Consider the following 24,960-nt stretch of genomic DNA (forward strand, 5'->3'; position numbering starts at 1 on the left):
AAAACTCCATGAAAATGAAATATTTTTACCCCAAGTCTGCTTCCTTTAACACTTACATACCCAGTTTATTGTGTGACGAACACCTGCACAGATGTTTACACCTGCTTTTGCAGTAGGGCCCACACAGAGAAAAGTGTGAGCCGAGCACCATTCTTCTGTGCACACCAGCAGCAGATACACACCTCTGGCACCACCAGTGCCCAGCTGCCCAGACGGCAAGGAGCTGCATCCCAAGTTTGACTTATTGTTCCTTGTCACTTCTTGCTGTGTGGAGTACAGCACTATAAACATTAAGCCCTTCAGAGCAAGGGCTGTCTTTCCACCCCTTGTCAGTGCAACTTCAATCATTGTGGCATCCCTATCCGTGCCTGGAGTTTCTATGCATTACCCACAATGCGTAACTAAGAAGAACAGTAAGTGCTGTCTGTCTGTCTGCTTTCTTCCTGTGTGCCAGCAGCTGAGTTTTTTGGGGTGTTTATGTCTGTAGTTCATAAAGAACTGTGGAATTCTCCCTTCTTAAATAGCACTCTATAAATCTCAAGTCATATACTCTTCAGAATTTTGCCCGCTTTTTAACGTTTCATAGTTTTAGTTATGAACAATGGCAACCATTCTTGTCCTGGATTAATCTGTAGATAAAAGTCTGAATACTACAGAATTTGCTCAAGGAGTAAGGATTAAGGGCACCATGCACGGCATGGTCAGCTGATGCCACTGTGACAGTGATGACACTCGAACCCTGAAGCGGTCCATGACATAAACCTGACATAAGCCATGCATGACCAAGACACCACCAATCCTCTGCCCACAGTCCCCACGTACTCCTCTGTCAGGGGTGTTATGCCCCAGGTTTGCTTGTACATTGTATGAAATGGAAACCCAGCATCCATGAACCCACACTGACAAGGCAGGCATTGAGCCAGCCCCCACCTGGCTACAAGCCAGCCCTGGTGCAGAACAGGAAGATGGGTAAACTGTTATTCAGGGAAGGAGACAGAACCGAAGGATCCTAAGCTTAAACTTACTCATAGGACATAGACATGTCTGCGAGCTCAAGACTTGGAGCTTACATAGGTCCTGCCCAAGTCCTTGTAACAGCAAAAAATGAAGTTACCATTGCTAAGTTTATTTATATTGAAAACCATAATTGGATAAATTTCATTTTTTTTCTGATGTTCTGACAGAGTGATGTAATGGCTGGAAGGAAGAGATCACATTGCCCAGTCTCCATAGTACTTATCACATAAGGAGCAGAGAAATAAGGACTACAGAGTGGGTACTTCTTCTTAACTGTTAGTTTCAAAAGCAGCTTTTTGGGTAAAATCAGCAGTAATAAAGAATGAGCTGAACAGCTCCATCTCACTAATGGGTGTTGCTATGGAAATGAGGAAAGTATGCTTGTTCTTAGAATTACAAGGACACACAGGATAATGGCGAAAAAACATACTTTATAACAACCTTCCTTAAGTGGTTGCATGATACTAGACAAAAAAGTGTAGGTCTGTGTACAGTTCTCATCCCAAAAGTCAGTCTTCTGTCATTTGCTTGCTCTCTAACAGTTTAGCATGGGCACTTCAAGCATCAACCCTTGCACAATCGCGAAATAACCGTGAAGCTCCACTTAATGCTGGGGCTCAGGCAGCTCTCCTTAAGCTTTGCATTGTTTTCCCCAGTGTTTCCATGGGAACCTCTGACTCTGCTGCTGGTAACCGAGAAAGGAAGGATTCAGAAAGTTCAGCTAAGCCAGTTTAAAAGAGCAGCTGCAAGCTGCTCATGTAGCCTAGAGGAGACAGAACAAAGGAAGCTTTAGTAGGAGACAGGATGGGAGAAATTGTAGTCTTTTTAAATGAAATCTGTATACCACAAGAAATAAGTTATATATTTTTAGCATACTGCTCCCATCAGTCCATATAGGGCAAAATTCAGATGAAAGTACATAGCACACATGGCTCCATGCATTATTAAAACTGCCATATTAAGGGCAAAATTTACTTTACTGGGTAAAGTGCAAGCAATAGAGACACTGTATGTGAAACTAAGAAGCAGCAATGCATCCTTAGGTTTGGCCAAAGCATGTAGAAATTGTGCCTGGCTACAGCCCAGGTTTTCCCTTGCAATATACTGTGTTTCTTGGACTCTTGAGTGCCAGGGATGACACCCAGGTATATTACACTAGCCCCTGCTCCTTTGTTACCAGTGCTGACGTTGGGCTTCCACACTAGAAGTACATTTTTACCCAGAATAAATAAAAGCTGGGGCAGGGCTTCCTGAGGCTCTGTTTGCCGGCAGGTCTTTCAGTCCTACTAAAATTGTTACCCAATGAGGGAATGTCACCTCTGAAGTACAGAAAACAATATATCATGACTTGACAGTAGACAAGGACAAATGTGACTTGAAATGTATTCCATTAATAAAAATACATATATAAATGAACAAACAGCTCCATGGACTGAATCCTTCTATTAAAATAAAAAAAGGGAAATTACTTGTTCTCAAAGACACTTGCTAGTTTTGTACAGTACCTTTATTAAGACCTCGCAGTTGGATCCTGGAGTTTTATGAAGCATTAATTATAATATGAAAATTGGAAACCGCTGTTCCTACTGGTGAGTTTGTTCTTGTAATATTCCTGGACAAATCCTACCAGGATTAAAGGAAATAATGCTAAACGGGTATCTAAGGTACTGGTTTTCTAGCAGAAACTAGTTGCTAAGTTTTGGGGAATGATTTGATTTTTGCCTTCCTGGAAGGTAAATACATTCAGAAAGGAATGTATTTGGCAAATGTGGTTTGATCCTTTTGCTAGCAAATGGAGTGACCATTGCACACCGGTCTTCACTGGGCATGGCTTGGCATGTTAGCTTTGTTTTGTCATGAAACAGACTGTAAGGCAAGACATGGCAGTTCTACCCTACTCTATTGCTGATAAGATGCAAAGATGAAAATAGGAGTGCAGAAGCTCACAGCTTTCGCGATTTCTTCCTACGTTGGATGGTTGGGTCATGTAGATTCAGGAGAGTAAAACATCTGTGAGAAGAGTGAAGTTACTATCATTACTCCAAGCCGATTCGCTGTGCAGGTGCTCCTACTCTTCAGTAAGTGTCAGGTGGCTTAAGAAGTCCATCACCAAGGTAAACTGAATGATAGAAGACAGGTTTACGCCGAGTGAAGATTACTGACGGAAGACTTTGCACTGATACCATGAACTTGCTTTCAAACTAATTTAAAGTAAAGCTTGTGCTGAATATTGCTGTTGAGTGCCCCTCTCACAGAGAAGGATGATGGTATTGGGTCTGGAGGGAGGCAGCTGGACTGTTAAGTGAAATTGGACCAAGTGCTGATCTCATTGGCTAACATGAAAAAAGTAATTGAGACTGAGGTCAATGATCTCATTTACAGCTCTATAAAGCAGATGAATGCTTTTGAGATTCCTTTCTCTGAATGTGACTTTCCAAATTCTTCAAAAAACTGTAAATAAAAATAAGACCTTAATTGTCATATGGCCTTAAGCAGTCCGTTAAACTTTGTATCTCAATTATCCTTTCAGTAAAATGCTGATAATTGTACCTACCTGGGGTTGTGAGAATAAATTATTGTTCATAATCAGATTGCAGGCTGAAAAAGGATGCCTTTGAGACATTCAGAAAGGGAAGGGAACAGTTAATGTTAACATTCACAAAAAAAGGAGCAGCGGGAGGAAAAGATCACAGCTAAAACTTGCTTCCCCAGGTGCGCTTTCTACTGTTTCCTCACCCAGTACAGTAATCACTTCAGGACAAAATAAGCCAGGCACATGAAAACGATGCTAAGACACTCCTGGCAGAATTTCCAGTGCAGGCCAGCACTGCAGCAATGTCTGCTCACGGCTTGTCAGGATCACTATGGGAAATGCACACAAAAGTGGGGGTTGTTATACAAGTGGAGGAAGAGAATCCTCCTCATCTGTTTGCTGTTGCTTAACATGGGTTTGGGTAGTATTCTTCCCAGGCCTTCTTGAACACACCTTGGTACCTGGGAACACTTTCATATGGAGCAGTTATGAGATACTGTGGTCGATGTAGTTCTGCTAACAAGCTGTAGCAATATTTATAAACTGAAGAGCTCTATAGATAGTAATACACTTGGTAACAGGAAATGGGACATGTTTGCTTCACCTGTGCAATTAGTGAAGCAAGTTTCTGCGTGTTCATACACCCTTACACAAGCAAGAAATGGATAGAAAGATCCTATTGTCACCTGGGCCCAACAAGATGCCATAGAGACCGTAAAGCATCACAAGGCACTGGGCAAGATAAAAGACCATGAAATGCACTACCTTCTTACAGTCAAACTCTCTGCTACCTGTACCGCTGTGTAAATAATTACAGCACTGACAATGCTTGGCTGTTGGTATGGATGGTATCAGTTTAAGGCACTTCTGTCTGTATGGGAACATATATTATTCTCAGGTTGAGATTGCTTTTTGCATCCATACAGAAAGGTTTTAACTTTCTAAAATGTCTGTTCCTCAAGCTGAGGAGCTCTGGGAATGCTGGGCCTCTGCCTACAGTCAAAATCCAATAATGCCAAATAGATATAGAATAGTGGAGGGAAGTTAAAATCTTGGTCAGGGTATCTCGTGTCAATGTTTTGCTCATGTCCATTAGCCAAACAGTTGTCTTTTCATTTTTCCCAGGCACTGAGTTAAACTGCTTGTGAATAGCATTTCTCCTGTTCCACCTCCCCTCTGCTAGAGCCAAGGAATTTAACCTGCTTGGAATCAAAATTCATGTTCTCACTGGCCATAAGCTTCAGATTGATGTGGTCAGGTTTTGCTTAAGCACTACCAAATTTCACACCATTTGAATTCATGTTCTCTGACAGTGATGCAAATTAGCTTTTTTCTAAGAGCTAAGATTGCAAAATATGTTGCATAAATATGATCATCTTACTTTTAAGAAGGTTTGTCAGAAATCAACTATGTATATAGAAAAGGAAGGCAATGGAGTGTTAGCACTAAAATATCACCTACCATCTGGAGCGGGGCTTAGCACGCAGTGAAAAAGCAAGGTCTGGGCATAGATTTGGAAAGCTTTCTTAAAGATGTTTAAAGGCATGACTCTAAAGACACACACACCACATAATTCTAGGACTCAGGTTAATGTTTGTAATGGGGAAAAGTTTCTGTGGGGTGGCAGCAACTATGGTCTTGGTGACAGAAAACCAAAGTTCTGCCCTGACAGGAGGATTGGAAACAAAACCTTACTCCATTCTGAACTGGCTGCAAATCAGTACAGCATTTCAGTCCTGTCCATCGTGCAAAAATGAGGATTTTCTACATCTGGTACACTTAAAAAAGACAGAATTAAGATTAAAAAAAACATAAATGGATATAAGTTGGGAAAAAAAGTAGCAAAAACATGTTGAACCTTGGGGAAGGACAGGGGTTTTCTGCCCTGTGTATTTCTGATGGCATAGTTGGCACTGCGTGCATCATAATCACACCCATTAGAGATACGCAAGTGTATGCTGCAGATATTCTCAGTAAAGCTCTTAGCCAGTAATGACTCTTAGTGCTGCACTTCATTACATATCAGCAGAAATATGTAATTCTGTGGGCCAAACATTCCTGCACATTGCTGTACCAGCAGGCCACTCATTCATTTCGGTGAGAAATCCAGCTTGCAGAACAGTGATCAGGATTTCTCTGTTTGGTACGCTGCGACACAGTGCTTATTGCAAGCCAGAGACACACATGGGCTTTGTAAAAATGACAATGAGCCCCAAACCCGTACAGCACATGCCTATATTTCCAAACAATCTTGCCACATATATTTTTAAACAACATTCTTACAACATATTCTGGTGACTGTCAAGGTTTATGAAGGCCTGCACCTCCCTGGCTTGATCCACTTTTCCTGTTGCCTAGCCAAGCTGGTTCTGTAACAACAAACATTTTTTATTTTGTTTCTGGTTTTGTTTTTGGTTTGGTTTTTTTTTTAAATCATAACCTCTGCTTTTTGTTTTCTTGCTTTACCACCCTTTCATTTCATCCTCTTTTTTGGTACGGGATCCTTCTTCTGTTCTCAGTTATGTGGGGTGAGATATTTGCTCCTTTACAGCAGATCTAAGGCAAGAGTGATAAAAAAGGGCTTGAAAAACTCCTGTACCTAGCCAGGAGGGGATTTCTTCCATGCAAGCACTTCAGAAGACAGATCTCTGAGCCACGGACCTCCTCAGAAACCCTGCCCTGCAGCAGACCAAGGCTCGGGGTGGTGAGGAAGCTGGGACAAGCTGCATGTGCTGGGGAGGGTCTAAGCAGACCTGTAGCATGTAGGAACATGCCAGGCGGCTTTTTGGACTTCAGCTAGTCCTCTAGGCTAAGTACCTGGAGAGTTTACAGCTACCATGACCTTCTTTTTGCCTGGCCCACACCTATGGCAGACAATCTCAAACCCTGTATTCTAAGTACGACTTACGATGTACTTCATTTTACTGTAATTTGTATCACTAAGGCTAGAGTGCCTTGGTGAGCTCTCTTTAAAAATCAAGGGCCTGCAAAGGGATCTCAAATGGGAAGTAAGATAGATTAAGTTGGACTGAAATGCTGTTCTGTTTCAGTCTTTACACAAGAAGGTACACTGAGGTTTCTTTAAAGCTTCAGAGAAGTTCTAGGATAAATAATGAAAATCTCAGTAACACCTTGGACATGCAGCATGGACTTATTTTAATATCGGGGGGGGGGGGGGGGGGGGTGTTAATGTTGGACCAGTCTTTAGGCTGGTATAGCTGAATATAGCTTCATTGCAGTCAGGGTTCAATATTCCCCAGCAACTGATGGTGTATTTCTTCAGTCTGGAATCACCTTTTGGAACACAAATTACAACAGTTGCTGGCATGCTGTTTACTCTTTTGCTTTAGTGATACTTGGTCATGGACTACTCTATATTTAATGCATAATAGCACGTGTGAACATATAATAGCATCCTATCCACCCCTGAACACAGGACCTAGTTAACTGTGCTGATATCTGTCCTTTAAATCAGAGGATATTAACAGATACAGTAAAACATAGCAGAGACATTTATTTTGCTTTTCCCAGAATTAGGTAAATGCTGTGAAAGTATTCACAACCATAATTTAACATTCCTTAACCAATTGACTTTGATTGTCACACCTTTTTCACATTGCCTTGATATTTAACTGTCTCCATACAAGGTAGAATAGCTGTAGGCAACAGATCGAGAAGAATGGTTGGGAGTTCTCTTGCTGGAGCCTTGATGCTAACACAGCTACAACCTGCCAGTGTTAGAGGGTAGACTCGTACCACTGTGCCAAACCCTGCCTGTAGGACACCAGTGGCCTGTGCTCTTACGCCTTACTAGAAGGTTTCCCTAAAGATGCTCGGGGAGGTTGCATTCGGACCCTGTGTGGTGTGCCTGCTCCCCATGAAGGGTCTGGCACCTGCTCGCTATTCCCTAGGGATGGAGAGAAGCCACACAGCCCTCTAACCAAAGAGTAAGTTGCCATGTGAATATCTGAACCAGCCAGAGCAGTTTGAGTTTTTCTTTCTGCCTTTTGGGAAAACTGATTACTTCATGCCAGGCATAGCTTTATTGCCCCATGAGAGCTTGTTTACCAGCTCCACTCTTACGAGTAGATAACTGTGAAAAGACTCTGTGATGAATAAGTTCCTATGGAAGCAGTCTGGAGTTTCTTTTGAAGCCACACCTGTTCGTATGACATAAACCTCTTAGGTGAGCCTCCTGCTCTCTCATGGCATTGAGAAACAGAGCATGTCACACCCCAGTGAAAAGCAAGGTAAGGCTGTATTGAGCACACAAACAAACACATGTGCAGGAAAACTAATGTCCTTAGACTGCCAAACAACATTGTCCATTTAGCCATACCTAATGTTTGCACTCGCATAAACACACACACACAAAATATTTGTTGCCTGAGTAATATTTCTTTTTGCTTGAGAGGAAAAAAGAAAGGGCAAAGACAAGGTTTCCAGGAGGGGGTACATAAAATGTTTTTGATACAACTTTGATGGAGTCAGCTGAAGACAAAATGCCTACTGGTTTCTACAGATGCCCAGGTCCTTAAGGGTGTGATACACAGAAACAGAATACAGTATTTCCATATCCAAACTTACCACAATTAAATGCCTGAAAAGAACCTCTAACTGTAATAAAAACCAGAGCAAGTCACTAAGAAATGGATGAGAAGATTCAATTTTGTAATAGCCCCTTTTGGAGGATGCAGTAATTTGTAGACACTTGCTTCCTACTTACCAAAATTAACCGTCACACCTTACACTGACACCACAGGGTTGGAATACATGATGCAATGCAACAATGACTCACGATGACAAGTATGTGGAATGAACCTGTTCCCTGTATTTCAGGTAATCCATCCAGTTATGATTTACTGGTGAAGGACTGAACTTGTCCTTAGGCAAAGGGCACACAGCAGCTGTGTCTCCCAGACCAACGCTTCCCCGACATCACCAAGCTCACTCAAGGGAAGACCCATTCAGGAGCAGTTTTGTCTACCACAGGGCTTTTTGGCACAGACAGACGAGCAGAAGGACAAAATCAAGTGTGAATCCTGTGGCCTTCACTTGCATACTCTGGGCTGAGGTCTTTTAAAAGAAAGTGGGGGAAATTGCTCAGTCATCTGTTTGTTCAGTTTTTTCAATGTATGAAACAAATTATGCTAAATTTTGACGGATCCTGCAGCTGTTCCCACTGTTTCTTCCTTGATGTCCAGGTTGCTATCACCAACATTGATACAACAGCAACCAGCTGCTTCTACTTCTGTTCCTGGCAAGACTCTGCTCTTACAAGTGTAAGTTTGCCTGATGTCAGACACTGATGGCTGCTAAGGGCAGTTGATTCCAGAAGCAGGCGAGTATATATTCCATTTCAGGGGCATAATTTTGGACACCATTCTGCCATTCATCCATACCAAATCAAATCCATTCCTCTCTGTACATGTTTATATAACAGTCACTCTCTGGGTCAATGTCAAGAACTGAACTGGGAAAAAACTCCTGAGTAAAAGCAGAAGTCACTACATCAAAAGACCGTGATGCTAAGAGCTCTAGTAATCCCACATCTCTTCTAACTAGTAGTAGTCCCCAGTATGCACCCAGTTCACACAACACCTAAAAACCTAATATTTACAAGAAATAAACAAAAATATGTTCTGCTTAGGGAAAGGAAAACGTACGTAGGATTTTATAAAATCACTATTTAAAAAGCAGGAGTTCTCAGACTTTTCTCAGAGCTGCCTCCTTTGTAATGCATCAAAGCTCAGCCTTCTCTCTCACCTGCTGTGTGCTTAATTATAAGAATATTCCATTGCAAAGAAATTTAGAAGAGCATTAAACTGTGGGGCTTTTGTAATGGGCTTAAATGGTAACTGAAACTTGTTAATTTCCCCATGAGCTTTCCCTACTTTCTTAAGGAGTAACTCATGTCAAGCAGGATGTAACAACACAACTAAGGATGATCTTCCATTTGCAAAGAACCTAAAGATGCTGTGGAAATGTTGAATATTTTTAGAAACAGAAACTCAGATAGCATAGGTTATCTAGAGAGAAACTGAAAACTCTGGTTTCAAACTGTGCCTGTCTAGACTCAATGTATATTAGTCTTCTGAGCCACTTAACAGCTGCTTCACTGTGAGAGTGATAATTAAATAACCGCAGCACAAATACAAAGGACCACAAAGACATCACAGGAAACTTGGCAGCTCAGACAGGTCAGCTCACCATGTTAGTTACCCATTGTCATTGCTTCTAACTAGATGCTCGTCCCTGTGCAAAGCCAGAGCCTGTAACTACTGTGGAAAATGGGCATAGCTCAGAATAGATGATCCCTGTGATCTGGGTGAGCATGGTGAGAACATCTGAGGTGCCGATCTGAAACTCTGTGCATGAAGGACTCCCCACTGTTTCAGCTAATCTCGGTTCATCGCACTTTGTGCACCTCCCAGCTGTGCAGGAGTGGCTACTGAGGTCAGAATGACCTATTAGCCCAGTTCAGCACATAATTGTGAAAATGGCTGTGCAACTGCAAGCCGACAACAAGAGTGGTTGTGTTCTTCTGGAAAAAACATTTCTCTGTTTGAAATAGCAGGTCTGGACTACGCTATAAACACATTTTGGGACACCAGAACTTCTTAGATAGAGCAGACTGTTACTTGCAACTCTGTTAAACAGCAGGTAAAATGCAGGTACTGCTTTTGCAGGATGTGTACCTGTATATGACATGGTTAATAAGAGGTGCTCCTGAGAAAGAGTCGGGAAAACTTGCCCAGGACTGTGGTGAAATATTATTTGCCCAGCAGTTTTTATCACGTTCCTTTGAGTAGAGCTCTATTTTTGTGCTTGGGTTCACAAAATAAGGAAACCGGGATGTCAGAAAGCAAAGTGGTAAGATGGAGAAGCAGCAGTAAAAGCCAAGTGAGCAACTCTGGCATCATTCATATTTGATTGATTGAAATATTGTATTAACAACTATTTAGAAACAACTGTTTCTAAAACACTAAAGTAATAGCTACTAAAATTTTTTTTAAAAAAGCAGTCTGAAAAAGCCAGATGAGTTTTCCTCTAACAATTTTAGCAGTGTATTTTTATCCTCAGGCTACACTGTCCTCAGTTTCTTTCAGCAGCACCCAGGTAAAGGCTGGACAAGTCAAGTTGTCCCTTTCAATCACTGCTATGAATCTGTGACTCTCTGCAATGAGAACCAAGCATACAGGTAGAATGGATGTTTCGGGGAGTTCTGGCTACTCGTACATAACCTTTCTTTCCATTTTCAGTCTGCATCCACATTCAAATTCTGGGAGATTGCATACAAATACTCGCAGATATCAGGAAGGAGATCTCAGCACTCCATACAGGAGTGCAGAGTGATTCCTGAAGGCTTGGCAACTGTGCAGCATTTGGGGAAGACACAAATACAGCTCATATCTTTGCAGGTGCTTGGGAAGGAGACATTCCTTAGGGATGCCGCTGACGAAGCTAGTTGAGTATGCTGTAATTCTAGCCCTTGAGACATGAGTAGGAAACCCTGTGAGATGTCTTGATGACTATATTCAATCACAAGAGATATCTTGTAATCAATGTGTTAATTGTGGACTTTAGAAATTGCCAGGCATTCTGCTTCAAGGCAGGGCTGAACCTGATTTCTAAGCCAGATATCTTTCCAAAGCACATATTTCCTCCACTCCCTTAATACTGGGGTGCTTTGATAGGTAAGGACCAAAACATCTGTATGATTTTGCTCACCTACCTGGCCACGGCAGTTTTGCTTCCAGGCTCTCATGGCTGTAGTAGTGAGAAAGGACTTGGGGCTTTCCAACTGCTCCTGGATCTGCTTCCACTGAACTCAGGAACCACCTCCCACCCTAGCCGCCATTTTTGTACCATAGGTTTCCAGTCTTGGGGCCCCGGAGTGCACCAGTTGCTTTCTTAAGGACTAATTTCTGTGTTGGTATCTATAGATACATCTAGCTATATTACTTGTATCTATTCGTATTCTTGGAGCATCAAGTATTTGTTGATGGAAGCATCAAACATTTGTTGATGGAAGCATCAAACATTAAATTTAGTGTCGTATTCAGTCATGAAACATCACTGTTTAGCTCACTTCTGTGGACAGACTCTGTTTCCCCTATCATGTTTTCCCTTTGTTTCTCCCTTTTTGGCTCTTGCTCTCAGCTTAAAAAAGCATTCATATTTTTGGTCCTCTAGCCCAAGGGGGCCCTCTGACCCCAATTTCTGTTCTGTTGCTCCAAGACCAAGTTCTTTCCCCCAGTTCTAGCCCTTGCTGGATGCCTTTCGTTCCTAACTCCCTGAACAACTTTCCCTTTATTGAATCCACTAAGACTCTGAAATTGTGCTCGACTGCCCTTCCCAAGGTTTGAAAAAAGAAACTTGACTACACGTTTCTATTGGTAGTCTGCTTTTTAACTTGCACTCAGCATTTATTTATGGGAGATTTTTATTTGCAAGAATGTTTGTATTGATGGAAACTCTCGGAAACTCTCCCATTGAATGAATGCTTGCTCTTCTAAAAGTCATGCAAGATTTACCTATCTAATCAATTTGCAATTTTGTTTGATTCTTCTCCTTATCTTTATAAAACTGAGTTGTCCATATAGGACATTAACCATTATGAGTTGATGTCAATGGCCAATTGAGCACCATGAATAAAAAAATAAATTATAGTCAGAGTGAAAAGTCCATGCATAAGTGTGTATCTGACTGGACAATGAACAATAAAAATTTTTTGAAGATACTTGTGAAAAAAACAAAGTTTATTCTCAGAACTATTAATGAAAAACATAAATTTAAAACATTATCTAAACAGAGCAAAATGTTGTAAGACCTGATGACCTTCTCTTTCCCTTTCTCTGTTCATATTCAATATTTCTCTAACGTGTCTCTTTTGGTCATAAAAAAACAATTATATTTTGACATATATTCTACTCAGCATGTAAAATTCCATGGACATACCTGCAAACAGATTTAGCTCTTAAAGGGAAGCTGTTTGCCTAATATTCCTTAGGTGGGTGACTTTTTAAACACTGGAACAGAGCGATTATTTTTGAAACAAAGCTAGCCCCCAAAAGTGAGAGGATTTAGAGCTTTAAAAAAACCCCTGACCCTACAAATATGTATATACTGTTTCCTTTTGTACTTTAGATATCATTGTCCACGAAGGATTCACATAAATTCCATGGGAAAAACTTCAGATGTGAATATCACAGATATCGAGATGTTTCAACCAGATCCTCCCACCCCTGATCACCATCCGTTTTTCTCAGATCACCACAGAGGGAGAGTCTTGGCCATCCTCCTTAGCCTGTGGCTCAGCAATAATTGAAATACTGTGGCCAGATGGTTTTGTTCTCCAGGAGGTGAAGATAGCATGATATTCCCCAGAAGGAGCATGCAATTTGTTTATAGGACATTATGTTTTTTTAAAAGCAAAAGAAAACACTGTCATGTAGATAGAACAATTTTGTGGCAGTCTGTATATTGGAAAATAAAGTCTTTTCACCTTAGAGAAATTATCCTTATCCTGAAAATCTCACAATAAAACTGAATGGAGACAAGGGAAGGTAAAGGAATAAAAAAAAGGGCAGATGAAAATGGAAAAAAGGAGCTAACACTTACTTACAACAAATCCACATTTTTCTTGCTCATTGATAATTGGAAATTAAAAGGAGAAACTCCAGAGTTTCTGGAGTAGTAGAAACCTAGTTAGTAGAAACCTGTTAGTAGAAACCTAACAGAGGACAAGACAGAGCAAACACATTTGGGGGTGGGCCTTGGAGAACAAACCCCTGTGAAACGTGGCAGAACGTAGTCTAGGGAGCAAGCAGGGACAGAGTACGTTTGAATAAAAAGAGACTCAGAAAAGAGGACAACAAAACTGGGTAAGGCAGGAGAAAGAGCCATTGATATGCAAGGAAGATTGAGCTCTACTGGGCCTCCAGAGTGAAGAGTAAGAACTTCAATGGAGAGTCAGGGAAAAGCAGTAAAGAAAGGGTAGATATTCAGAGCCTATGAAAGAAAATGGTTGAAAAGGCCTGCATGGATGAGCAAGGGCTCCTGACCAAAATTAAACATAAAAAAGAATGTTACAAGAGGTGGGAGCAGGACAGGCAACCCTGGAGGAATACAGACACACTCTCTGAGAATGTAGGGAAAGCCACAGTCCACCTGGAGTTGAATCTGATGAGGAATGTGAAGGACACTGCGAAAGCTTCTACAAGTACCCTGTAGCAAAAGGAAGACCATAGAAAATGTGGGACTGCTGCTGAAGGGGGGAGGGTACCTGGTGACAAAGGACATGGAGAATACTGAAGTACTCAGTGCCTACCTTCAGTGGAGGAGGATCAGGTTAGGGAACACTGAACTGAACTGGACACACACGAGACCATTGGATCTGATGGGATGCACACAAGTGCTCACCAACATCATCATGAGGCCACTTCTGATCATCTTTGAAAGGTCAGGCAGAACAGGGGAGGTTCCTGAGGACTAGGAGAAAGCAAACATCCCTCCTGTTTTCCCAAAGATCAAGAAGTTAGAGCCAGGGAACTACAGGCTGATTAGCTTCACCTCAATCTCTGGGAAGGTGATGGATCAACTAATCCTGGAAACAACTTCTAAATATATAAAGAACAAAAAGGTGATTGGGAGTAGTCAGCATGGATTTATGCATGGGGAATCATGCTTAACCAACCTGATAGCCTTCTATGACCAGATGACTGGTTTGGTGAACAAGGGGTGATATCTGGATGCTGTGAATCTGAATTTTAGCAAGGCTTTCAACACTGTCTCCCACAATATCTTCATCGACAAAGTGACAAGGAATGAACTAGATAAGGATATGGTGAGGTAGACAGAAAGTTGGCTGAACAGCCAGGCTCCAAGCCTTGTGATCACTGGCAAGAAATCCAGCTGAGGGCCAGTCACTATTGGAGTGCATCAGGGGTCAATAGTGGGGCTAATGCTGTTTGATATCTTCATTAATGACAAGGTGCACCCTCAGAAGGTTTGCAGATGATATAAAACTGGGAGGAGTGGCTGATACCACGCATGGGTGGACTGCCATTCAGAGGGACTTTGACAGGCTGGAGAAATGGGCTGACAGGAACCATACGAAGATCAAGAGAGGGAAATGCCAAGTCCTGCATCTGGGGAGGAACAATCCCAGGCACCGGTACACAGAGGGCCAACTGTCTGGAAGACAGCTTTGCAGAGAAGGACCCAGGGGTGCTGATGGACACAAAACTGGCTGTAAGCAGCAACATGCCCTTGTGACAAAGGCGGCCAACAGCGTCCTGCTTTGCATTAGTATGTGCGTTGTCACTACAGGAGAGGCATGGACACAGTGGAGTGAGTCCAGCTTAGGGCCACAAAGATGATGGAGAGACTGGAACATCTGACATATGAGGAGAGGCTGAGAGAGCTGGGATTGTTCGGCCTGGAGAAGAGAAGGCTCAGGGTATTGTTACCAATGTGCACAAATACCTGGTGGGGGGGAGTAATGAAGATGGAGACCGACTCCAAACTGGGCAAACTGCTCTAGTTGACCCTGCTTGAGCAGTAAGTTGGAATAGGTAATCTCCAGAGGTCTCTTCCAAACTCAACTATTCCGTGACTATGAAATTATTTACTTTGGTTTTCTAAATTTAATTCTTCGCCAGCTATTCCATAGTTTAATGCTGCCTGTGTAAGCATAGCTGTTTTCAGCAGCAATACTTGGGAGAAGGTTTATAAGTTAGTAGAGACCTGGATCAGTTTCTCAAGAAAAATACCACGTAACTGAAACATTTGCATGGATCTTACAAGATTGTTTGAGAATTTTTTTTTAAAAAGTGCTTTCATGTTCTCTTACAAAAAGATTTCCGGAGATCAAAAGTAGTGAAGCCTCATTCCTCACAGATTTGTACTTTGAGGTTCCACTGCAAGATGTAGGTTTAACTTTTTCTGTTCTTGGGCATTTGTAAGAGCCCTGGTGTCTAATTTTTCTGGTGTTTGATTTGTTGAGACACTCTACCAGACAAGAGACAGCCCGTGCTACGGCTAACCGAGAACTGCATTTGTTAAACCTCATGGGCCACTTGACGTATGCTGATTAGATAGCTTGTTACTGCCAAATAAAGAGGATACTGGCAGAGTTGTCCGATAAGTTGGGTCTCTCTCTCCCTGCTACTAGACAGACTTTTCCTCAATATTTACAAGTGCTCTAAGACTTGAATAAAATTCCGAACTCACTTAGGCAGGGAGACTAACAGGCAGAGAGCAATTGCATACATTTCTATATCAAACCCAACTAATGACTGCATACTTTTTTTCATAATCTAAACAAAGGAGATTTAAACAAGAGGAAGCTGCAAGACAGAACACTTGTATAACAACAAACATGCTGAGCAGTAATATACACATTTCTTTAATTCAAAGAAAAGGAACAAAAAAGGTATTTTAATAAATGTTACATATATACCTAACATCCTGCTTGGCCTTGGACGCAGACTTTTCAGAGTTTAAATTATTAAAACTTAAAACTTTGTTTCAAAGACACACGATTCCTACCAATGCATATTCCCTTTATAATAAGGTATTTTACAAAGCAGTTTCAGAGCGCAGATGCATGAATGGATCTAAGCATTATGCACAGGGAAAACTTGCACTATCTGTCCCCTTATTTCCATATTTTCATAAAGAAAAACGCACATAAGCAAGAGAAAGTTAATTTGTTCTTGCCTTCTATTTGCCCAGAACCTCAGTGATATCATTCTGAACAGAAACAGTAATAGTACAGTGAACTGGGGAGTGTATACTTGGAAATACTAACAAAGGCACACACAAGCTGTGAAATAGCATTTCAGCAGATTTTAAATACATTTTAACTGGAATTCAGGTGACAAACTGTTTTGCTGTCTGAAGATGGAGAACTAAATCACGATTTTTTCTCTCCAAAGTATATGTAAACAATGTTTTTTGACAGAAACTCTGATGGTTTAGAAGGAAACTGAAAAGTCTGTGTAGGGGTTAAAAGCTTCTACAGATGTACTAGTAAAAGAAACTTGTGGTTTTGGTTTCCAGAGTCTTCTCAGAACTAATACCAGTATCACTATAGGTTAACACACAAATGTTCTTTTGCTAATGATCTAATATACATATCCCTTTTTATCAGTTCATAATTACATGAGTGTTTATATTGCATCACTTCTGCTGTCAGAACAACAAGTCTCATATGTAGGCCATTTAGGACCCTTTAGGGAGGAGATTTCTATTAAATTACTCTTTTTCAGTCTGCAAAAAAGCTACAAACACTGTTAACTAAATTCATCAATATTTTGGCAAAATGATGAATGAACCAAGAACCGTAGCTCTATAGCACATGGGAGGGTTGGTTTTTCATTTGTTTGTTTTTAATTTAAATACAGTACACATTAGCATAAGTCCGAAGCATTTGATTAAAACACCAGGGTGTACCATGCCTCCGAGGCATGATGAGGCATCTTTGAGGATGAGGCATCTTTGAGGAGGAGGCAGATTTGCACTATCTGAAGAACACTGCTCTCTGTGAATCATTGTACTCCACACTAAGAGAGGGGAGACCGGGAGCACGTCCTCTACCACTGAACTGCCACAGCTCCAGGTGGCCCCTTGTTCCAGGGGACCTTTACTCTTTTCTTTGCTCCCTCACTAAGCTTAATATACCTGCTTAAAGAATCCACGTGGCAGGGTTTGACTAGAGAAGTTTTTCAGGTCAAAGGCCTTACCCTACCTGAGTTTCCTCCACCACGCTCCCAAAGAATGTCCTGAAAGTATATTGCAGCTTCCCATTTTAAACCAGACATCGACTTGAGTGTTGGGTGCTGCAGCTTTTTACCTTAGACCCCTCATGAGAGAGACGTTCTTTCTCCCCATACAACAAAGCCAGGAGGACAGAATGCTGTCCCAGAGACGATGGCAGAAAGATGGGTCCTTTGCTAAAACAAAGTTATTTACGCCAGCTTGGCATTTTCCTGCGCAATATTGTTTGAGGACTGCTCGTTCATGCTCATGGTTTGCTGAAGTATAGGAGTCAGTAGCAGGTTAAATAACCTTTATTAATTTTATTTATGAAGAAGCCTCAGCAAGGTTTGTTTGCATGGACCCATTGACCCTAGCTATTGCAAAATAAGCAGCCTGTCAATGTAATCTCCCAGGCAAACACCTTCTAGGACAGAGTAAGCTTTACTGCTTCAGCTCAATACTTCTTCAAAACCAGAAAAAGTTTAATAAACTGTGATTATTTGCTCAACCGGCTGAAGACAGGCCCTCAATCTTCCTACATTCACTGCACTGTCATATTTTAATGCAAGATACTGTTTTGCATAGGCTGTTTCTGCCTTGGAAGAGAGATGCAATCCAACCAGACAAGGGTTATATCAGCTATATTCTAACAATTCATACGTATCAGCTCATAATTGTCTGGCTAGACTAGTCTTGTGACAGTGCCAAAATTGAGCATGACGACTCAAATCATGGCTAAAAAAAAAATGTATATAAAGCTCATTGAGATGATCTTAAGTCAATATAAATGTGATCGTTAGACTGTAGCTGCAGGAACAAATAGAAAAGTGAAAAACTGACCGCCACTTTCAGTTACAAATGAGATATGAACACAATCTGTGATAGGGGAATTTGAAAATTAAGGTAATTTGTTTTACTTGAAAATTTAAGGAAATTTTCCTAAGAAAACACTGAAGCCAGTGTAAAAGTATGTTGCTGGCCACCATGATTTATGTGGAAACTAACGTTAAGCAGAAACAGACTACACAGGCAGTGCTGGCTCTAGGATGGACTGATACCTCACCTGTTCTTACCAGAGTTATCAGTAGCTTTTCACTTCCAATTTTAAATTGTGCTTTTAATTTAAATTTAGTCAATTTCCTGCCACATAATGTGAGATCCTAGCTTTTCTGACAGTAAGTTGCCTTTAAATCCCTACATCCTAACTTCTCATACACAACTAGAGCTACCTTGAAACCTAATTCTTCTGCAGTTTCAAAGCATTATGGTGATTAGAATGTTTACAAAAACCATGACTGAGCTCTTAAGCAGAATTTATGAACACTCCTTCATCTGCATTAATAATTGAGAGTTGTGAAAGAAAAAAAATATATTAAGAGAGTGTGCATACACTGCAATGTTCAGCTTGTGCTACTGGTCAAGAGTCCTGCGGAGAAAGTGTACCTTCTCACGTACAGGTAACCATAATCTCTTATGTATGGCTATGCTTCTTCCAGACTAGAACTAACCTGCATCTGGCAAGCTCAGTATGCAGGCACAGGCGCTCAAGTAATTTTATCTTTCTGCAGCATACCCCAGATTAACGGAGTAAAATTTAAAATGCTTAATGCAATGCATGTTTGCCTATTACAGAATCAGCAGAAGAGATGAACTGACGTTTCTGACCCCAGATCCAAACCGCTAGTGTAAACTGTAGAAGTTGAGCAGAAGTGCTGGGAAGTTTCTTCATACAAATGCCCTCAAAGAGGGGGGCAACATCACAGTAATAGGAATCGCTATAAATACTGTAATGAAATAAAGGCAAGACTAGATGGCTTAGATGATTAGTAATGTGCAACAGACTCTTTCCTTAACTGGGCACTAACCCAAACCTAGCCAAGGCTGGTCGTCGCCAGGTTACTTTATGACTGTATGGGCCCGGCTGATGGTAGCTGCAGCGTGGCTGCTGGCATTGCCCCAGTCCTCTCGGCGGCTGGTCTGACTCAGGGAGGATCAGCACCGTCGGTGACTTCCAGGCGCACACCTATGCTGCAAATAGCAATCCTACTCTGCAGCATTCAAGGTCACCGAGAAAGCTTTCAGACTCAAAAACAACAAATAAAAAATAACAAAGGCTACACAGCCCTACCAGCCCATCTGTGCTAGAGCAGCTCGGCAACAACCGGCTGCCCCGAGCCCGACTTCGGTGGATAAAGGGCTGCGGTCTCCTCAGCTGCGGCGACAACGCCTTTGCGGGGCAGGGAGCGTTTTTAAAGGCCACCAGCAAAGTTTGAGGACAATGAGCGAGCGCCTCCGCCGCTCCCACACTCCTCCTCGGCGGCGGCCGCCGGGCCGGGCCGGGCCAGGCCGGGCCGGGCCGCACCGCACCGCACCCCGCCCCGCCAGCCCCGCGCCTCGCTCGCTCGCTCGCTCCCGCCCGCCTGGTGCCGCCGGCCCGGCCTGGCCCGAGGGGGACGCCCCCAAGGTCACCGAGCCGGCGGCGGGGCGAGACGCCGCGCTGCTGCGAGACGCCGGGCCGGGCCCTGCCCTGCGCCCCGGGCAGGGGAGGCGCGGTAACGGATTTAACCGCCCGCCCCGCCGCCAGCGCCAGCCCCGTGACTCCCCGCCCCGCCTCTCCGGGGCCAGCCGCCAGCGGGGGGCGGGCAGAGCCTGCGCCTGACAGAAGGGCGGGCGGCGGCAGGAAGGCCGGGCTGGGCCGTGGCGGGGGCTCCTCAGTGTGCGAGCGGCTGGCGGCGCGGTGGCCGCCGGGCCGGTGGAGCAGCAGCAGCAGGCGCTTCGAGAGCCCGTCCGCGGCAGCCGCCGCTCCGCACGCCGACAGGCCGCCGAGCGACCCTCCCTCGCTTCGGTCCCGCTCCGCCGCCGGCTCCTGGTCGGGCCGCCGCGCCCCGGGGATGGCGGTGCTGGCCCTGGCCCTGGAGGGACTCGCCATCTTCGGGCTCATCCTCTTCGTCGTGCTCTGGCTCATGCACTTCATGTCCATCATCTACACGTAAGCGCGGGCCGCGGCGGGGGTGGCGCCGGCGGCGCCGGCGTTGTTCCCTCGCCCCCCTCCACCCCACCCACCCACCCGCCGTCGCGCCGAGGGCGGCCCCGCCGCCGAGGAGCAGGGCAGCGGGCCTCGTCCCCCGCCACCGCACCGCCTCCCCCGCGGGCCGGCGGCAGCTCCCCCCCAGGCGTCAGGCACGGGGAGCCCCCCGCCTCCCTTCCCCTGGTGTGGGGCCGGAGCGGCACACCTGCGGGCCGGCGTGTTGGGAGCGCCCGCCGCCTGCGTCCTGCAGCCCCCGGCGTGAGGCCCGGCGCGCATCCCGGTGGTCGGGCCGGCTGTTGTGAGGGCATAGCTGCTACCCCGCCATCGGTCTTCGGGTAGAGCCCGTTCTCTGTAGGCTTCTGCCGCCTGCTTTTGCGCCGTGGTCATCGCTCCTTTGCCTTTAGCACTGCTAGGGGAGGCTTGGGTTTTGTTGTTTGCTGGTACACCTGTAAAGCGAGGCTTTTCTGCTGATGGTGGGAGACCAACATGCACAGCAGTTATAAAATGTGTGCTTTTTGACTGTGCAACGAGTGTACAGTAGAACAACTGAAGTAGCGCAGTACCCTGTGCTTGACCAGACAGAATTTTAGCTATGAGTACAGGGGTTTTTTGAGAAATAATGGTAGTACTAGCAAAAAGAAGTATATATAGTGTGTCCAGATCCGTCTTGGAACTCTTAAAGCAAAGAAAAATGCTTTAAAAGTTTGTGAGGAGTGTTTGCATTTTGGTGGCTGACAAACAAAGCAGATTCCTGCTTGAGCTTGGCAGAGGAATTGTCTGTGGGTATGTGGGGAAAGGATTAAGAATTCACCTCTCTTTCTGTAGAAGACCATGTTTTTACTCTCTCAAATAAAAGGCCACTGTTGCGTCACTACAGGTATTAGGAAATATCTGAATTTCTGTTTGCTTTGCTTCTGCTTATCTGTTCTCCTTTCTTGCTGTTCCACATGCATCTGATAGGTACCTGTGATAAACCCCAGCCCTTGTTGAAGGCAAAGCTCCTGTTGAATTCATGGATGCTAGAGATTTGCTTCTGCTGTCCTTGGTCATGGTTGCCTTGTTCTTTTTTTTTTTTTTATGTGAAATAACTTATAAGCTTTAATTGTTTTTCTGTACTGTAGTTCAGTTGCCTTTAGATCTTATATTTACTTGGATAATTCTTTCTTGAAAACTAGCTGTATGGGTTGTCTTTGGCACAAATGCCAGGTTTTCGGTACTGGGGAGCTGCAAGGGTGCCTAGTGGGGGAAGTGACCGTGGAGTACCATGGGCACAGATGATTCTGGACAGCTTTGAAACTGATGAAAACAACCCATTGCATGCTAAAACCTCAACCTATCAGATGAGTTTATGAGCGGCAGCACCACACACATCTTTAAGAAAGAGTGGCAGCTGTGAGGGGCAGGAGACACAAATGGACATACAGGGGAAGACATGCAGATAAACAGGAGGAAGAAGGATGAGATACGCTAAGAGACATGAGAGGAGAGAACAGAGGAGGACCAGAGGAAGGGGACATTGTCGGGCAGTCCATGCCACAGAAGCTACACCCTCAAAGGGACTGCTTCCTGTGGAGGCTGCACACTGGAGCAGAGACACTCCTGAATAGACTGTGGGCTGCAGGTAAGCCATGCCAGAGCATGTATACGTACCCCTGAAGGGACTGCAACCTGTGGGCAACCCATACTGGAGTGGGGACACCCTGAGGGACTGCAGCCTGTGGGTGACCCACCCCTGCAGCCCATGGCAGACCCGTACTGGGGCAGAGACTCTGCCAGAGGGATTGCAGACCTGTAGGTAAGTCACTCCAGTCCAGGTACACCTGCTGGAGCAAAGTAACAGTTAAGAAGCAACCAGCAGTGGAGGAACATGAGTAAGAAGCAAGGCATGGCAGAAAAACCATTACGCACTGACCCTTGCCTTCTGCGTCACCTCGCTGAAGGGCTTGGGAGGGATTGAGTGTAAGGAGCAGTGAAAACAAGAGCAGTTCAGATAGAAAGGTGGGGAGGAAAGGTCTCTGACTGAAGCTGAGCCTGGGGAAGGAGGACGAAAAGTGCTTTCCTAAAAGTTTGGTGGTTTGTCCTTTTTTTTTTTTTCTTAATACCTTTTTTTCCTCAATTTTTTCTCAACAGATCAGTCTTTAATTGTCTCTTAATTGCCAATAATTTAAAGTAAGGAGAAATCCCTGAGTTGAGACTGTTTTGCCCGTGACAGTAGTTGGTGGGGAATGCAGGTAGCAGCTGGACCTGATGTGGCCTGGGGCTGGAGTATTTCAGTGGTGTGAAACTTGGAAGGGGTTGTGTTTTTTTGTTACTAGGAATTTGTGTTACAAGTGTATGTCTTGTGTATGGGAAGTTAATGCAAACAATGTGTCAACAGGTGGAAAACTTGCCAGCTGCGAAGGGGATGGATAAGAATTGGGGTGGTCTTGTCCCAACCTGTGAGACCCCTGGAAAAAAGTGTGCTTCCAGTAGGGCTCTCAAGATACCATCTCAGCAGGTCCAGAGCCAGGAGCTGACCGTCTTTGTCAGAATAATGGGCTGGTGGTAACAGGGGTATTTAGTGTTCAGTGCGAAAAGGTGGCCCTTGGTTGGAGGTGAGCAGCTGGTAGCACTGAAGTGACCAAATTGCAAGCTGTGCTGGGTTGGCAGGCTGTTGTGGAAGAGCTGCCCCAGTTACAGTGATTTGGCAAATCTGTGGAAACAGGACTACTGCTCCCCATAGCGTGACCACGCAGCTGCCCTTTGCTTGTACTGAAATTAAAGAAATGCTGGACACCTACAGCAGCCATCCCAGGGAGATTTCCTTGCAGTGGCTGTGGTGGTGCTGGGAAACTGGAGCTGGTGGGATATAGCTGATGGCTGGAGAAAGCACTGCTCTCATGAGTTTGGAGCCTGTGCCACTTGTAAGCACTGCTCTGCACAAGGGAGGAGGCCTGTGCGGTTGTCTGGTGGAATGGTATGTGGAGGAATGGCCTGGTCCTGCAAGCAAGATAACCCTGTGAAGGGAATTAGCAGAAGGAGGTAATCAACTGTGATTGCTTTGACTGCTGGAGCGCATTCATGGGGAAGGGACCCGAGATAGATGGTGACTGTCAATGCCATGGCCTGAAAACTCTGGTGGCTGGACACTGTTACTAATGCCCCTCATCTCAGAGACTGTTTTGTCCTGGACAGTGGACACATCACCCTGCACCCTTTCCTAAACCACTGAGGTATGAAGGGGTCTTCACTCATAGACGAAAACTCCTTTTGATGTCAGTGGGAGGATGCTGTATTAGAGTAGAATTATGTGATGCTTGTCATATACTGAAAACTATTTACACTGTATCTGTTACAGGAAGTGAAGAAGAAAGATGGAACTAATTAGTCTTCCTGTTTTCTCTTTGTGAACAGTATTGTTGGTTTAACATTTTTTTAAAGTCATTGGGGTAGGGACTGTTTGTCCTCGATCAGCACCACGTCTAGCAATGCTGAACTGGTGAGTTGGAAGGGCTGATCTGTGCCACTGGAGTATTAAGATAATGTTGAAATGTGTCAGCAAAGCTGTTGTGGCCTAGGCAGTCCTCCTCCTGTGGTTCCCCATTGGTATTTTAGATGTTTGATTTAGCAAAATACTTAGAGCATGTGTCAATTAAGTAGATAAATGGGATTATTCAAGAAAATAAGCTTTTTTTGTCTGGAAGTGCTGTCAGCAGTTGTCGAAGTTAAGGTCCTGATAGCATTTCAGCTGTGTTGGTTTGTGCTGTAATTGCTTTAAAAGATGTAGGTTTTGGATATCTAGGGTACTGTATAAGATTTCAGTTGAGGAAGAATGTCTATTCTTCCACACTGCATTTGCAAAATCTGGTTCTTGCCACCTCTTTCCCCTACTGCCCTTTCCCACTTTGAATGGTTTTGTTTTATAAATAAGTATAGTAGGATGGGTTGATTTCATACTCCTTTAAAATAAACAGGTGGGCTGAAGCAACGAAATGCAGATATCCACTCTGTTAAGTCAAAAGGCCAATCTTCATAAATTATCTGATCTATGTGATTATGAAATGGGTCTTGGTTTGGTGCTCTCTCAGTAATACTGAGTCAGTGAAGTAAATGCAATAAACATGGACCAAATAACAGGTTTTTATAGCTATAATTAGATAAAGTGCAGTTTGCATGTATTAGTCTTCATAGTAAGGCTGTGATACTTGACCTGTTTGAGTTGCTATCCTATATACCCAACTCGGGACCTTGACTAAGACCCTTCCTTGCTTGCATATAGGCTCTTCAGTTGGAGTTGAGCCACCCAGCTGATCCAGTAGGAAGAGTTCAGTGTTGGAGATTATCTGATATACTGACTCTGAAAACATCTGAAGTTGTGTAGTTGTATGGACAACTAAAATGAACTTTCAGAACTAAAACCAAATGTATAGCTCTATCTGAAGTGGAAGACAGTGTGTATGATGTGCTAATAAGGAAGAAAGACTTATAGTATTGGCTAAAGGTGGTGTTCAGGAAACTGAGGAGTAAATTTTGATATTTTAGCAGTCTATCAAAATAGTTATTGAATGATTCTTACTAACTTCCATTCTAAGGACGTGCAAAGAGCAGAACAGAAGTCTTGTGAAATCAGGGAAAA

The 24,960-nt window shown here is 43.7% G+C and overlaps 1 protein-coding gene across 1 annotated transcript in view; it reads left to right on the plus strand.

The window, feature by feature from the left end:
- Positions 1-20,046: 20,046 nt before the first annotated feature.
- Positions 20,047-24,960, plus strand: part of UGCG (UDP-glucose ceramide glucosyltransferase) — a 32,553-nt gene continuing 27,639 nt past the window's right edge. Inside the window, exon 1 of the mRNA XM_076362541.1 lies at positions 20,047-20,306. Within this exon, the coding sequence (XP_076218656.1) occupies positions 20,209-20,306 (98 nt within the window). The 5' untranslated portion in view covers positions 20,047-20,208. The remainder of the gene's footprint in view (positions 20,307-24,960) is intronic.

This window comes from Aptenodytes patagonicus, chromosome Z (assembly GCF_965638725.1).
Source record: "Aptenodytes patagonicus chromosome Z, bAptPat1.pri.cur, whole genome shotgun sequence".
Lineage (NCBI taxonomy): Eukaryota > Metazoa > Chordata > Aves > Sphenisciformes > Spheniscidae > Aptenodytes > Aptenodytes patagonicus.